The 15,218-nt window shown below is 38.7% G+C and overlaps 1 protein-coding gene across 1 annotated transcript in view; it reads left to right on the top strand.

The window, feature by feature from the left end:
- LOC149299870 (Krueppel-like factor 12) overlaps positions 1–12,967 on the top strand; it is a 51,766-nt gene extending 38,799 nt beyond the window's left edge. The window contains exon 5 of the mRNA XM_089485907.1: positions 12,786–12,967. Within this exon, the coding sequence (XP_089342033.1) occupies positions 12,786–12,967 (182 nt within the window). The remainder of the gene's footprint in view (positions 1–12,785) is intronic.
- Positions 12,968–15,218: the final 2,251 nt, after the last annotated feature.

The following is a 15,218-nucleotide window of genomic DNA, read 5'->3' as shown; positions in this document are numbered from 1 at the left end:
AAAAAATTAAATAAGCTTAGAAAGTGATCAACGATCACTTTCTTCACTTAAACGGCGTTACTGTAATGCCTCGATGTCGAGGTATTCAGTAACGCCGAGATCGGCATCGGGGGCCATGTCTGGCCCCTCCCCGGGGCGTCAACAGCCGCCATACATTGTATGGCGGCGGACGCCCGTTTTAAAAGCGTTTAGGAGGCGATCAACGATCGCCTCCTAAACTTAAATGGTGTCGCTGGAATGCCTCGATCAGGAGGCATCCAGCGACACCAAACACTTACCTTTGGATGGGCTGTGACCGCTCTGGAGAGCGGTCGCAGCTGCCGGTGATCTTCGCCATCAACAAGATGGCGGCAGCCCGGGAAAAAAAATAATAAAGAAGAAAGAGTTCGCTAGACGGTCTCCTGACCCTCTAGAGAACTCTGGCTCCACTTGCAGGTTGAATACAGGTACTGCATTCAACCAAGCAAGTCAATGGAACCCAGCTTTCTAATCACTGTGATTAGTAAAATATTCAAAAAAAAATAAAAAAAATGGAAAAAAAAAAAATAAAAAAAAATGTGCTAACATTTAAAAATAATTATGTAGTGATGTCACTTGATGAACCATCCAGTACCAGCAAAATGTGTAAAAAAAATATAAGTATTAAAAAAATAAAATAAAATAAAAAAATAAAGTTTATTATTTTGAGCAAGTGCTAAAATTTCTCAAAAATCTCAACAAAGAGTTAAAATAAAAGCACTTCAAATACCCAAGGGGTGTCTAATATATAAAAAAAATGGCTGATGGGGTAAATTGGAGTGGCTGAGCTCAAAGATAGGGCATAGGTACAGACGGAACAAAATGGAGGAAAAAAAGCGCACTTCCCAAATGTGGCATTTTAAATCTCAAACAACCCGACAAACCCATGCATGTCGGGTATCACTGCACTCAGGAGATGTTCCTGAACACACATTGGGGGGTTGTTTGACAGTGACATATACCAGAACCTGTATATCTATAACTAAAGTACAATTTGTGTGGAAAAAAAAATAAAAAAAATTACTATTACAAAGTTTGACAAAGTGTAGTTCTATAATTGGTGCATGGAAAGGGTTAAAATAACAGCATTTGGAATACCCTGGGGTGTCTAGTTTTCAAAAATATATGGTTTGACAGGGTTAAATTGAGTTAACCGGCTTCAAAGATGTTCCAAAGAGGAGATGGAGGCAGACTGACCAGATTTGTTAAAAAAAGATTTGGAAATCATAAAACGCTGCTTGTACTTATTGCCCTATAACTTACAAAAAACAGCAAAAAAACATAAAAACATTGGGTATTTCTAAACTCAGGACAAGTAGTAGAATCTATTTAGCTAGTTTTTTTACTTGCTTTTTTAGGTGAGTAAAAGATTTTTCAAATAAAAGTCATAAAATGTGTTTTTTTTTCAATTTTTCACCATGTTTTTTTTATTTTTTTTATAGTAAATAAGATGATACGATCAAAATAATGGTATCTGAAGAAAGCACATCTTGTCCTGAAAAAAACAATATATAACTTATGTGGGTACACTAAATGGGTGATGAGAAAATTACAGCTGAACACAAGCACCACAAAAGTCTCAAAACAGCCTCGGTCCCACAGGGTTCAAAACGAAAAATGAGCCCGGTCCTTAAGGGGTTAAAGGGGAATTTTAAATCTGAGCTAAAACCAGAATCAAACACTGGAAAAAAATTATCTTTAATGTCCCACTAGAATGATATTTTCCTGCTCTGACATCATCACATGCATATCAATGGCACTTAATGCAAAATTTTCTTAATTTAGAATGATCCCTCAGTGAATACTGCATTGGAATCTTCCTGGAAGACTGCAGATGATACAAAAGACTGTGAACAACTGTGGGAGTGTTCTCTAAAGATAATATTAGTGTAAGGCAACTATTTAAAACATATAGTACACCAGGAAGATGGAAAACATAGGTGTATGGACTAAGGTCAGCGACCATTCTCCTTTCAGTAAATTGAAAAACTGATGACATTAAGATATCAGTGTTACACAAGTGTCTGTAGGAACTCAGAGTAGACCAACAAATATTTTGGAGTTAATTATTATATTGAGACACAAGACACGTTGTGCAGTTAAACGTATTAAATTTGTAATAACTTTGTGGCCACTAGATGGCGCAATAGAACAACATATTTTTCAGATATACATTATAAAAAAATATGTTGTAAAAAAAGTTTTTTGATCATATTTCCTTACATCATTGCTATTTTTACTTAATACTTCAAACGTCATTGGATTAAACCTTTACTTGGCAAAGCCTTGGGATATGTAATAATTTTGAGGTTAGAGCTTTCTTGCCAGCCCATGAAAAGAAACTCTTAAAAACCGTAACTCACGTGTCCTAGTTAGTTGCCAGTTATTCATATGTTTAATAAAATAAAAAAAAATGAAACAATGACCGGTTAAATGAGTTATATGCAGGCAGATTAAAGAAACCACAGTGCTTTGGTATGACTCAAACTTTTCATCTCTTTCTCATTTTTGTGAGATAAATACAGATTCAGTAAGCCTGGAGCCCTTTTAATAGAATTGTTTTTTTGTAATAAAACAAGGCCTAACATCTCATGTTTCTGGAACATTGGTGCCTAAAATTGTTTTTTTTATTTTCCCAAGGATAAAGAATTGCAAACAATTATTTAATGTGCTAAAACTATGGGATAAGGCCTTTATTGTACTTTTTAATAAGCATGGAAAGGCACTCGGTGAAATGATACTAAGGGACATTTTAGTACCAATCATGCCATTGCTAATTCGGTTGTGTAGCCACACACTTGTTAGTACAAAAAAAATCTAAGCACAAATTTCCTTCCACCTGCGCAATCCTTATAAAGGATGCCAACTGTCATCAAACAATCATATTACTCCATTTTACACGACTGTATATTAAAAAATATGTATCTGTGCTAATGGATTAAAGTAATAGTAGAAAGATATTTAAATGTCCTGTACTCAGAATCTGCATGATTATTCCTACCCGTTATGTCATGTCTCACCTATTGTTAAATTGACACATTTCCAATCCCTGGTATGACCTTGGCTGTCCAGTTATTGTCTACAGTTTCCATTATACCTAACAGGAAGTGTGTACAACATACATAGTTTCAACTTAATTATATTACTTTATATTATAAGGCCCGAACTCTGGATACTGTCTTCTGCCAGAATAGCTTATTTGGTCCTGTATAATATATAGCCAATGGGATCTGTTAAAAGTCATCTTACAGATGGAGCTATGCATTATCCAGGGCCAGCTTAATCCTTTCCAGAGATGACCCCTCATAATGCAAAAGTTGATAAGTGAATAAGTTTCACTCGCAACACTCAACTGAAATCTCCCACCTTAGCCAATAAGCCTCAATGGCAGTTCTAGCCCCAACAGGAGCTGGAGAGGTGATATTACAAGTTTTCAGATGCTAAACGCATAACCAAATTTTTAGACTTCTTGAACTAACATGTAATCAAACAATTGCTAGATAACATATATTCATGGTCATATATAGAAGTCCTCCCTTCTTACAACCCAGATCTCAAAATTCTGGCATTAAACAATGAAATGTAGACTTTGACACAAGATAAGTCTAGTCTACCATCTAGTGTAACTATTTTTCCTGATGTAAGACTCTTACATCAGTCCTTCATCTTGTCTTAAATTCAGTATCGTATGCATTTTTAAAATCCCTTACTGTGTTACCCTTTATCATGTCTGATGGGAGGCTGCTCCATTTAGCTACCAACCTCTCAGTAAAGAAACGTTTTATGCTATTTTATTATTTTAAAAATGGTGTAAATGCAGATTTAATATGCCAACAGTCATGGTTACAGGATGATAGTTAATGCTGCAAAAAGGGTGCACCATTCAAATATGAGGTGGAATTCTTATCTTAAATGAGAATTATGTAACCACAGTAGTTTAAAAGGCTAAAAAAAAAACACTAGCACAGAAAACATTTTGTATCAACTCTCTTTCATAAAAGGACCAATAGCGCTCATCAATGTTTTCATAACCATGGGGCAAATGACATCATATAAAGCCCTTATTTTTGAAAGGTTTAATGTGATTAACTCCTGGGTTTCCAGATATAAAAAAGCTGGTACTATGGTTGGTTTTTATAAAGCACAGCAACATATATAGTATTAAAAACACAACATAAATGTTTAAGAAGGAATAACAAATGTCAACACTCTGCAAGGGAATGAGCAGAAGCAGCCCGTCCTTACCATGTAACCCACAGTCCAGACCTTTTCGGGGGGCCATAAGTCTTCTCCAGACTTTGTATATTGCCTCACAACCACCTCACAGCCATCTTCATACCTCTCAAGTGTCCCTTGTAGTATGGATGATCCTGTTTTCTTTACCTGATGTTTTAGAAACTTGGAATGTTTGGCTGCTATGGGTATTGCACAGCACTAAATGTCACAATAGTGTGTACAGAAATAACTACAAATATGCTTCACAGTTCCACCAAAATACTTAAATAGGTAAATAAAATTATGAAGTCTTATTGTAAATTCCAAATTATGTTAATAGCTAGCTCATGCCAATTTTGGCAAAGCTCTGCCGGTCTAAGCTAAAAGTGTCCCTTTTAGATTGTTTGAGATGCTGGGAGCTGTGATTGCTTTTGATAAGAAGTACTACTCCTTCCTTCTAAGGTGCATACATTTGGTGGAGGTACCACTGGATCCCTGGTAACTTACATGCATGAGTCTACATGTTTCCCTCCCAACACTTCAGATTTCCAAAGAGTGATAGGGGTTTGGTTAGGGAAACGGTAGATATTTCCCTACCGACATATACGGTAGAGCTTCACTGAGACTTTTTATGTTGGTAATTAATGTAGGCCATGTAGATCATACGCATGATCTGTATTTAAGATTAAGATGCCTTAACTCAAGACCTATTTACTAGTTACGGCCACCAAGTGTCAAGTAGCCGTGAATAAAAATAAGATTCTCTACTGGGCACTAGTGTTAGGCTTGCCCTTACTTGGGTGGATCAAGGTCACATACTGTTTACTCAGTAGAATTACAACATTTATTTTGCACAATTCTGGAATTTGTTAGTCCGCAATAGGCAGATCAATTGAGCTGGTAACTGGAACACTTCAGAGAGTATTGACCCCAAGGAATCATATTTAAGAAGACAGGAAGGGACCCACAAAGCCAGAGTAACTATCATGTAAAGCAAGTTTTTGTTCTTACACAACTGCATGAAAGTTATAATACCTAACATACTGTCTACACATAACCAAATGTACATCAGGCAAGATAAAATGGAAGTAGACCATGTGACTTACCATATGCATTTCTTAACAAAAAAATTCCATGCGCAGCATTTAAAAAGTACATGACACTCTACAACAAACATGCAACTTTTTCCCGGAAAGAAAAAAATTGATTTACCTATTTTTTAAATTAAAACCTGCCAAACTATTTATTACCTGTTCACAAAAACTGTCATATTTTTTTCTCTCCTTCATTAATTTATTAAAGCTTGCTAATTATACGATATTGTCTTTTGACCTGCAGGTATTCTTGTACAATTCTGTGTTTGCATGCATTTTAGGCAAAGACCCAAAATCTAATTAACAGATGTTTTCATGATCTGCAGTTATGCGACTCCCTGCCCAGAAGCCAAAATGCAGTATGTGAATGTGTGATTAGAGTTTGCTACTTAGACCTTTGTTGAACAGTGCCAGTCAATTCAGATGTGGGGGATCTAAGAATATAATAATGGACGGCTTCTTTATTATACATGTAACAGCTTTTTGTACCATGACAGGTACGGATTACCATGAAAATCTCATTTTTTTTTCTTTTTTTGTTTGTACCTGTTAATTGGTGCCAGATTAAGTTTAACTGCAGTATTTGTGTTGGTTGGTAAGCATTTAAGAGTAATTTTTAAAAGGCATTTGAATTGTATACTTCCGTGCTGTGACAGGTCGAAGAAACAGACTCTGTTTGCCTTTCTTTAATAACGCAGTAACCGCACATATGTTAAACAAAACTAAAGTGTTTAATGCAACCGAAACCAAACTTTTATTGTAAAACAGGACAGTGGCTTTGTTAAGAGTTTTGAGTAACCCTTTAGTCTTTTGTGAAAAAAGACAAAGTTTATGTGAGGCAACATCAATTTATTTAGCATTCTTTATATAGTCTATCCAATTATAAATGATGCTGCATAGTTTTTATATTGCAGCTATCACACATTTATATGTTTATTTTTTTAATTGATCCACCAGAGTAAGGAAGGGCATTTAGGCGCAGGGCAGGGCAGGACAAGCTAAGCACTGGCAGACAGTTACATCCAATCCTAAAACTGATTCCCCCCTCCATATTACAAAACAAAATGTATCCCCAAGAGTAGGGAAGGGCATTGAGGCACAGTGCGGGGCACATGTCAGGCATCAGCAGACAGACACATCCAGCCACAAGACTGATCTGCCCGCCATATTAGAAAAAATAAGAATTGATTCCCTATTGTAAAAAAGGGCATTGAGGGGCAGGGAACTGGGCAGGATAGGCCAGGCATCAGCAGACATACACATCAAGCCACAAGACCAACACCGCCGTATTAGGCAAAATAAGAATTGATCCCCCAGAGCAAGGATAGTGAAAGAGTAGCAGGGCACTGGGCATAGGTAGGCAGCCACTATCAGGCAAAAGGGACATGCAGCCCCTTGGAGCAGAAATTAATTTCCCCAATATTAAATATTAGATATGTTATAATGCCTGCTTTTGTCACCAATATGTCAAAGAAAAATAGAATAGATATACATAAGATAAACCCATACTCAGAGCATTTGTCTTAATCGTACTGAAACCAAAGACTGTGGAAGGTAAAGGAAACTGATGGTTGCATAATATACAATGCGTACCTTGATAGGGGAGTTCCATCAGGAGGATACATGATTGTACTGAAGCGTGGTCTAAATTAATTATAAGTGATAGAGTCCAAGACAGGCAGGAGCAAGGTACAGATGTGTGGGGGTGGCATGTCATCTGGAGCTAATAACAAAACTGAACAAGGAAGATCTACAGGGAAACAAATGTCTGGCAGCTGTTAAGAGAGTGAGTGAGTGGGAAATAAAAGAAAATAGCTCGTTTGGGGGGTAAGTTACTGAAAAGACTTCTGGGACATGTCTCTGTGTTTCTTATGGGGCCACTAGTATAATCTGTGACTGAATGATTAATATTTGTGAAAAAGTTTTAAACTTGGATATAATGACATTAACTGTGTATATGTGTGTGTATATATATATATATAATATATGTATATATACACCCTCTTTGGATTTTATGGTTTTACATATCAGGACATAATAATAATAATTTGTCCTTAGCAGGTCTAAAAATTAGGTAAATAAAACCTCAGATAAACAACACATTACCAGTACAATGTGTCATGATTTATTTAACAAAAATAAAGCCATCTGTGAAAACAAGTAAAAACTTACTGCTTTCACAAGAATTAAGATGCTAAGTAGCAGACAGGTGCTGCTCATCAAATGCCCTTGAATAATTGATCATCAGTGAGTGTGACCAACTCTATAAAAGGCAAAGTTTTAGCAGTTTGCTGGTCTGGATCATTCAGGTGTGTGTTAACACCCTGCTAAGTATGAAAGACTTCAGCAAGGATCTTAGAGAAGCACTTATTGCTGCCCGTCAATCTATGAAGAGTTATAAGGTCTTTTCCAAACAAGTCCATCATACTACATTAGGAAAGACTATTAAAAAGTGGATGTCCCAGTCACCCCAAGGTCAGACTTGCAATGCTCAGAGAAACTGCAAAAAAACAAGTTACATCTCAGACTTTAAATGGTCTTGCCTGTCCAAAGGATGTTGTGCCATAAGTCTTGTGGTTTGGGTGTGTGTGTGTATATGTGTGTGTGTATATATATATATATATATTTGCTTAATTTTAAGAAGACCCTGATTAAAAGATGACCCCCCCAAACTTTGGATCGTAATGAAAATATAAAAAGAAAAAACCTAAATATAAGACTACACTATTACACTCTGTCAATCACTCATGCACGCTTACACTCTGACAATCACTCATACAGTATGTACACTTACACTCGTAAGTGTTATTTAAGCACATTTATGTAAGTAAAGCAAGTGCAGGATCTTTTAATGACATATAGGACTTTCTTTTGAGACCATTTTATAGATATGTAACATTTTGTTTACTGTAAAATGCAATAATGGTTGTGAAAATGAAAGAATTGGTTTTATTGTTTTTATTGTTATTGTTTTTATTACTTTATTTTCAGGGACACTGTATCTCTGTCTGACACAAGATCAAAGTGTGTCAGTAAGAGAGAGTCATCATTTATTGCATGTGATCACTGGGATTGATTTCCACAGTGATCACATGATTAAATAAAAAAAAATAATGGTTGATCCTGGTCTGCTTAACTCTTAAGGCAACCAGGATCAACCCATCCCATCCACCCCCATGATTTTAGATGGATTCGGATTGTTAAATCAGCAATTGTAGCACCTTTTTTTTGGAATTCTGGGTTTTGGTGCATGAGACAGGCCTGTCATGTTCATCACTGGCTTGTTTCAAACCAGAAAAGCAAGAACTCTTTATTACAGACAGGCAGAACTATTTATCCGGGCCATGGGTCATTAACATACAATAGCACATTGAGCAGTACATGCAGTACTGCATCATTTCCTCCTCCTCCCATAACACCTTTCCTGCTGAAACAGCCCTCAGCCCCATCCAAAGCAAACTGGTCACTCAAACAATTCCCTTTTGTCCCCTGTGGTGACCGCTCCAAACCGGGGCAAAATGGGCTCAATATCAAACACACGTCATCCCCAGATAGTTTGAAACCCCTGCTATCTGTCCACCAAATTGCCCTCTTCCCGAGCAATCACCCTGGAAAGAGATATCTGATTGGTGTGTAGTTAAAGTACAACTCAGAATACATACTTTATGATGACATAGCAACTGCCCTGTAAAACTGGCATCTAAACAATAGGAGCCTCTGCCCTGCAACCCTGAGTCCATTTCAGTCTTGTTAATTGCTACGAAAATGCAGCAATTGGCGGCAACAAGGCTTTCCTGGAAGCCTCACGAATAAGTCTATCCAAGAAAAAAGATGGCGGCTGAACCACCCAATCACTGTGACAGCCAGTAGTGTGAAGGGGCCATGGAGCTGAGGTCAAAATAAAAGACAAATTCAATATAAGCTTTATAGTTCTGCCCGAAGATAGAACATTACCCTTTGTATATTTCCTCAATTTCTGTTCCCAGGTAGCGGGCTATTTTCTGCTGTATGCTCATAACATATTATAAATGTAACAATATTGATTGATGCTGTAAATACCATTGCTGTATGTGTGCAGGTTACTTTTATTGGCTGAATACTGGGAAAATTACAGCATATCTGTCAAATATTGGCTTACAGTCATGCAATGCCTCTACATTACTGATTTATGTCCATGTCAAGGCTGAGTTGGGATCGGAGCGCAGCGCAGAGAGACACCGGGTGCAAGGGAGTGAAGTAAAGGGTAATCCAACACACAAAGTCCAGAATATAGCCAAGGGTCAAAAGTCCATGTAATCAAATCAGAAGGTTCGCAGTACAACAAGGGTAATCCAAAAACAAAGTCCAGAAATCCAGCCGAGGGTCAAAAGTCCGTATAATCCAAATAGAGCAGAAACAGCAACAGGGTATAGGAATCCGGTAGGGAACTTGAACAACCAAGTACTGAAGGTACAGGGTTGCAGGTTTAAATAGCCCGCCTAATTGTTACTCCTCCTCTAACCCCTCCTCTCTCTGTGGCTGTCAATTAGTCCCTAATCCCTCCCCTCTGCGGTTAGACCGCAGGACACGCCTCCCCTGGCTGTCAGTAGCGGTGTGGGACTGCAGGACACGCCCCCCCTGGCTGCCAGCAGCGGTCTGGGACTGCAGGACCCCCTAGTCCTGCTAGTCCTGGCGTCTGTCGCGTGCGGCTGCCGCCGCAACGGAGACCGGGGACGCGGCCCTGAGATGCCGTGCGGCCGAGGATGTAGCTGCTTGGCGGGGACTCCGCCGGGTGAGGACCTCCGTCGCCGACGGGTTGGGACCCGACGGACACATGGCCGAGGACGCGGGCGCCCGGCGGTGTCGCCACCGGGCGAGAGCCCCCGCCGACGACCGGTAGGGTCCTGACAGTCCAAAAATGGTCCTCTTTCCTCTTTTGCCTTCATTATTTCCTGTCTCATCCCATCCAGCTTTGCTCTTTGTATGCCTCAATTCCACATCTCTCTATTTCACAATTATGTTATCATCTATATTGCCATAAACCATCCCTCTATATCCATACCTAAAAGAACTGAAACGCTTGAAAGATTAACCCTTTCATAGCTTACCTTGAAGATTCTACGTAGTGACTCGCCAAATATGTTAACCAAATGGCTCTAATATCGGTTATTATTTTAGAGACACATTTAAACTGAATTGAAGCAGGGATAGCAACTGTAACATACTGGTAGAAAAAGTGCCAGCTCCAGTCTGTGTAACCCTGGGAATTTGCCCCATTACCAGAAATAGGGGTGAAAACCCTGAGTGTCAAACTCTGAGAATTCCCAGGTATGTCTATATCTATAGCGCCCACATCTTCTTCAATTTATTTGTACGCTTTGTCTAGGCCAGTGATGGCAAACCTTTTTGAGCCCAAGTGCCCAAACTGCAAACCAAAACGACTTATTTTTTTCAAAGTGCCAACACTGCAATTAAACCTGAATGTTTGAGAGCCGACACCGTGACTACAGTGTATGACTGTAGTCACGGCCAGGGCCGGACTGGGACTGAAAAGCAGCCCTGGAAACATTTGGAGAGCAGCCCCATATAGTTTATCTCGCGATTGAGCTCTTATACCCACACGCACCCCTTATACATACCCGAGTCACACTATTTGCCGTACAAATAACTATAAAACATTCTTTTTATCATATTATTTGTATTAAAATACCAGAAAGCAAAACTGTTAAAAGGCCCTAATAAATGAAATATATTACACATAATGGAATCAAAACATTTACTACTGCAAACATTTTTAGATTGAGACATTTTTTGTTTTTGTTTTTATTTCCTTTTATTTGCCAACCTGCCAACAGCCCCTTCTACCCCCTTTTTATTTTCTTTTGCACAGAGCCCCATGTCAAGGAGCTTTCAATTACTTAAGTTAATAGAACCTGATTAAGTTAGTAGAATCTGATGTCTTTTCGTATTGCAGGGTACATCCAGAAAACAAACACAGATCAGTTCTGGTGGAGTGCCAGACATCTGCCCCAGGCTTGCCACTCTGCCCCCTTTTAACTCCCTATATGCCCCTCTGCCTCCAGAAATGCCTTATACCCCCTATATGCCACTCTGCCATATAGGGTGTTAAAAGGCATTTATAGAGGCAGAGTGGCATATAGGGGGTTAAAAGGAATTTATAGAGGCAGGGTGGCATATTGGGGGTTAAAAGGCATACCATGGGGCACTCCAGAAAAGCCTTATACCCTCCTATATGCCACATTGCCCCATGATATGCATTTTAACCTCCTATATGCCACTTTGCCTCCAGAAATGCCTCTGGCATTTAGGGGGTTAAAAGGCATATCATGGAACAGAGTGGCATATAGGGGTATAAGGCATTTCTGGAAGGAGAGTGGCATATAAGGGGCATAAGGCATATCAGGGAGGCAGAGTGGCATATGGGGGGCATAAGGCTTTTATATAAAAAAATATTATACAGTTTGTTAAAAAAAATAAATTTGTTTATTTACCTTCTACTTCTTCCACTTTGGGGCTTTTTCATCCTGGCCTCCATCCTCTGGTAGCTGCAGGCCGCCGTTTTCTATGGTGACAGGATGTCAGTGACAGGACATCCAGTGCTCCAACAGTCTGAGTGTGAGGGGGCGGAGCTTTCACCTCTCACGCTCCTCCCATCACTATGCGGCCATCAGATTAATGGAAATTTTATCGAAATTTCTGACACCGCCTCCCGGAGCGACTTTAATTCTTTTTTTTTTAAATTGAATATGCCGGATCGGCTTGCCATATAAAGTAAAATAAAAAAAGTATTAAAGTAGCTCCGGCCGGCGGTGTCAGCACGCATCGGCCGTTTCGATTAAATTTCCATTAATCTGATGGCCGCATAGTGATGGGAGCAACATGAGGGGTGAAAGGTCTGTGCGAGGGGGCGGGGCTTTCACCCCTCACGCTGCTCCCATCAGTAGGCGGCCATCACACACGGCCGCTGAGTGCTGATGCCGCCGGCCGGCGCTGCTTTAATACTTTAATAAAAAAACAATTGAAGTAGCGCCGGCCGTTTAGATTAGATTTCGGGCAGCCGCCCGGCCTACGAATCTGCCGGCCTACCGGTGGGCCAGTCCGGCCCTGGTCACGGCGTGCCCACAGAGACGGCTCGGCGTGCCAACCGCGGCACGCGTGCCACGCGTTCGCCATCACTGGTCTAGGCCAATGACGTAATATCTGTCTATTTACTTAACGAAAAATAGGGGTTGATCGTTATCATGTTTGGTCATATATGTAAATATAAATGTAAGTATAGGAAACCGTAGTGGCCTTGCCTCAGCATCACAAACATTTGCTCTCTTTAATCTGTTTGAGAATTGTTATGTGCAAGTTTTGATTCAGTGTGACCAATAATTATAGTTACTATTACCATTATATTTTTATTTCAGTTTTACTTGTAATACATTACATTTTTTTTTGTTTTGTTTTCAAAAGGTGAAAAACCATACATGTGTACCTGGGAAGGGTGTACATGGAAGTTTGCACGATCAGATGAGCTGACACGGCATTACCGCAAACACACAGGAGTAAAGCCATTTAAATGTGCAGACTGTGATCGCAGCTTTTCCCGTTCAGATCATCTGGCATTGCATCGTCGAAGACACATGCTTGTGTGAGTCTTAAGTCTGTAAAAGAGCTGGGTCTCTTTTCCGTGATAAATTCAGCAGGGCTGAATCTCGTTTAGAGTGTAAGAAACACAGAATGCGCCAGTCATATCCAAAGTGAAAGAATAAACCAGGACAAGAACAATATCATGTTTCTCAGAGGCTTCAAGAAAGCATTCCCAGCATGGACACTCCAGAAAATGTCTGTACCTCAGAACATCAGACAGAGGCTTTCATCCTGAGGCCCAGGCACATTTTCTAGGCCTTAACCTGCATCGTTTTAAACAGTCTATTCATTTCTTTGACACTTGGACAGCGCTTTTTTTTTTTCAAGATTTCCTCAATTTTCAAATATAGAATGTTTGGACAAGTTCCTAAATTCCAATTGATATCCTTTTTTTCTCATAGGTAAAAATTTTTGTACAGAGGCAGAAAAGAAAAAAAGGATACTTTAGCAACTTCAAGGGAATATTTGAAGAAGTGATGATAAATGTCCATCCACTAAACTAAAAAAGAGCAGTATTTGGGGATTTTGCAATAACTGATGATAATTAGATCTCACATCCTAAGTCACATCAGGATAAGAGTCGGGGGAAAATACTTTACTACTATTTTTCACTATCTGATGTATCTAATTTACATTGATGTTCGTGAAAGTATATGGGCTGGTATTTTAAGTGAAGTACTGTATGTGGTTTGTGAGTTGAATTAACCTTGCTTAAATTATTTTGTTCTGTTTGTATACAAGTTCAGTAATTTTATGTAAGTTACACAAAAGAGAAAAAAAAAATGGAAGCAAAATATAATCCCCACCAGTGTACAGAGTACACAGAGTGCAGATCCCTAGCTGGTGAATGCCTAACAATCATAGCGCACAAACTGTGCAAAAAAGCAATAATTACCTATAAGTCTTATGAGGACTTACTGTATAGAGTACAATTATTTAAATGGCATTTTGTACCATATCACAGGAGGCCTTTAAAAAAAGAATCCTGCTAATACCATTCTCTAAAAAACTGAAAGGTCAAAAAAAGGCAAGGTACAAATAAAAGGTTTGGGGATAAAACGGGGATGGCTGCAACAAATTCCCCTTCTCTTTGGTTCCTTATGGAATCCGGTCAGTAGAGAATGTTCTGCTTAGGACATGGTGTTAGCTGAAGGCAAAGGGAAATTTCACCAGCTTTTAAACACAAAGCAATTTATGTTGGTTTATTCTCCATTGAAGCTGAAGCTTACAAATAATACACCAATCAATTTTATATTATAGATGGCCCTTTTTTAATTGGCTCTCTCCATTAGATTATAAGAAATAAAGCAATACAGGGTCTAAGAAATTAAAAACAGCACCAGTATTAATTACAAATATCCTGAACCAATTTGTATGATTTTTATTACTATGCCTTGGCCAACATCACCTTAGAAAGCACAAGATGCAAGATGACTTTAAACAGTTCTGAGATATTCTGAAGCAATATAGTGACCTAGGTGTAATACACAGGCATACTTTTTCCATATGTAAGTAAGAAATACTGTGACCTATTCTGGCGTAATCCATAGGCCTGGCCCAGTTGAGTTGAGAAAAGTGAGCCAGGGCTATGGATCCTCTTCTCCAGTTTGCCACTTTAAATGTTGGCGATTTGTAGTTTGCGCGGCCATTCTCTTTTATGCGATAGTATTATTCTGCATTATTGAGCTGTATTGTTGCAATGCTTTATTGTTGGCACCAATAGTAGATAGTAAAGTGCTCTGCATAATATGGGACAAAAAAGTTTAAAACAAAACAATGTACTGTAGGTAAAATTAACTAACAAAAATATAATTTAGAAAAGTAAAAACAGAAAAAACTAAAAAAATAAACCATAATAATATGTATATGTAAATTAATAATAATGTTTCTACCAGGAACAGACTGAGATGAAAATAGGCACTTTGAGTCCAGCAGACAATAAATAACGCAAGTGCGACCACAAACTGCAGTGTTACATCAACTAGCTGGACTATTGCAATATGTATCCAGCGGTCAGCCGCTCACTAATCGATTGGATCGGCACAAAATTTTCCTATTGTAAGTAAAAGGCACAAAGGGCAATGTCTGGGTCTGGTTTCTATGGTCTTAGCTTGCTGATAAAGAGCTGATAAAAAATATAAATAATTTTACATGTTTATTGACATATGTTTAATTTATTAAATGAAATACCCATGGATTAATCTACCTGATAAATATGTAGGCGTTTGAAGACTTTAACTGTAATTAAAATAACTT

The sequence above is a fragment of the Sceloporus occidentalis genome, unplaced genomic scaffold (assembly GCF_023333645.1).
Source record: "Sceloporus occidentalis isolate IW3139 unplaced genomic scaffold, rSceOcc1.0.p SCAF_27, whole genome shotgun sequence".
Taxonomy (NCBI): Eukaryota; Metazoa; Chordata; class Lepidosauria; order Squamata; family Phrynosomatidae; genus Sceloporus; species Sceloporus occidentalis.
This window is presented reverse-complemented; position numbering and strand designations above follow the sequence as displayed.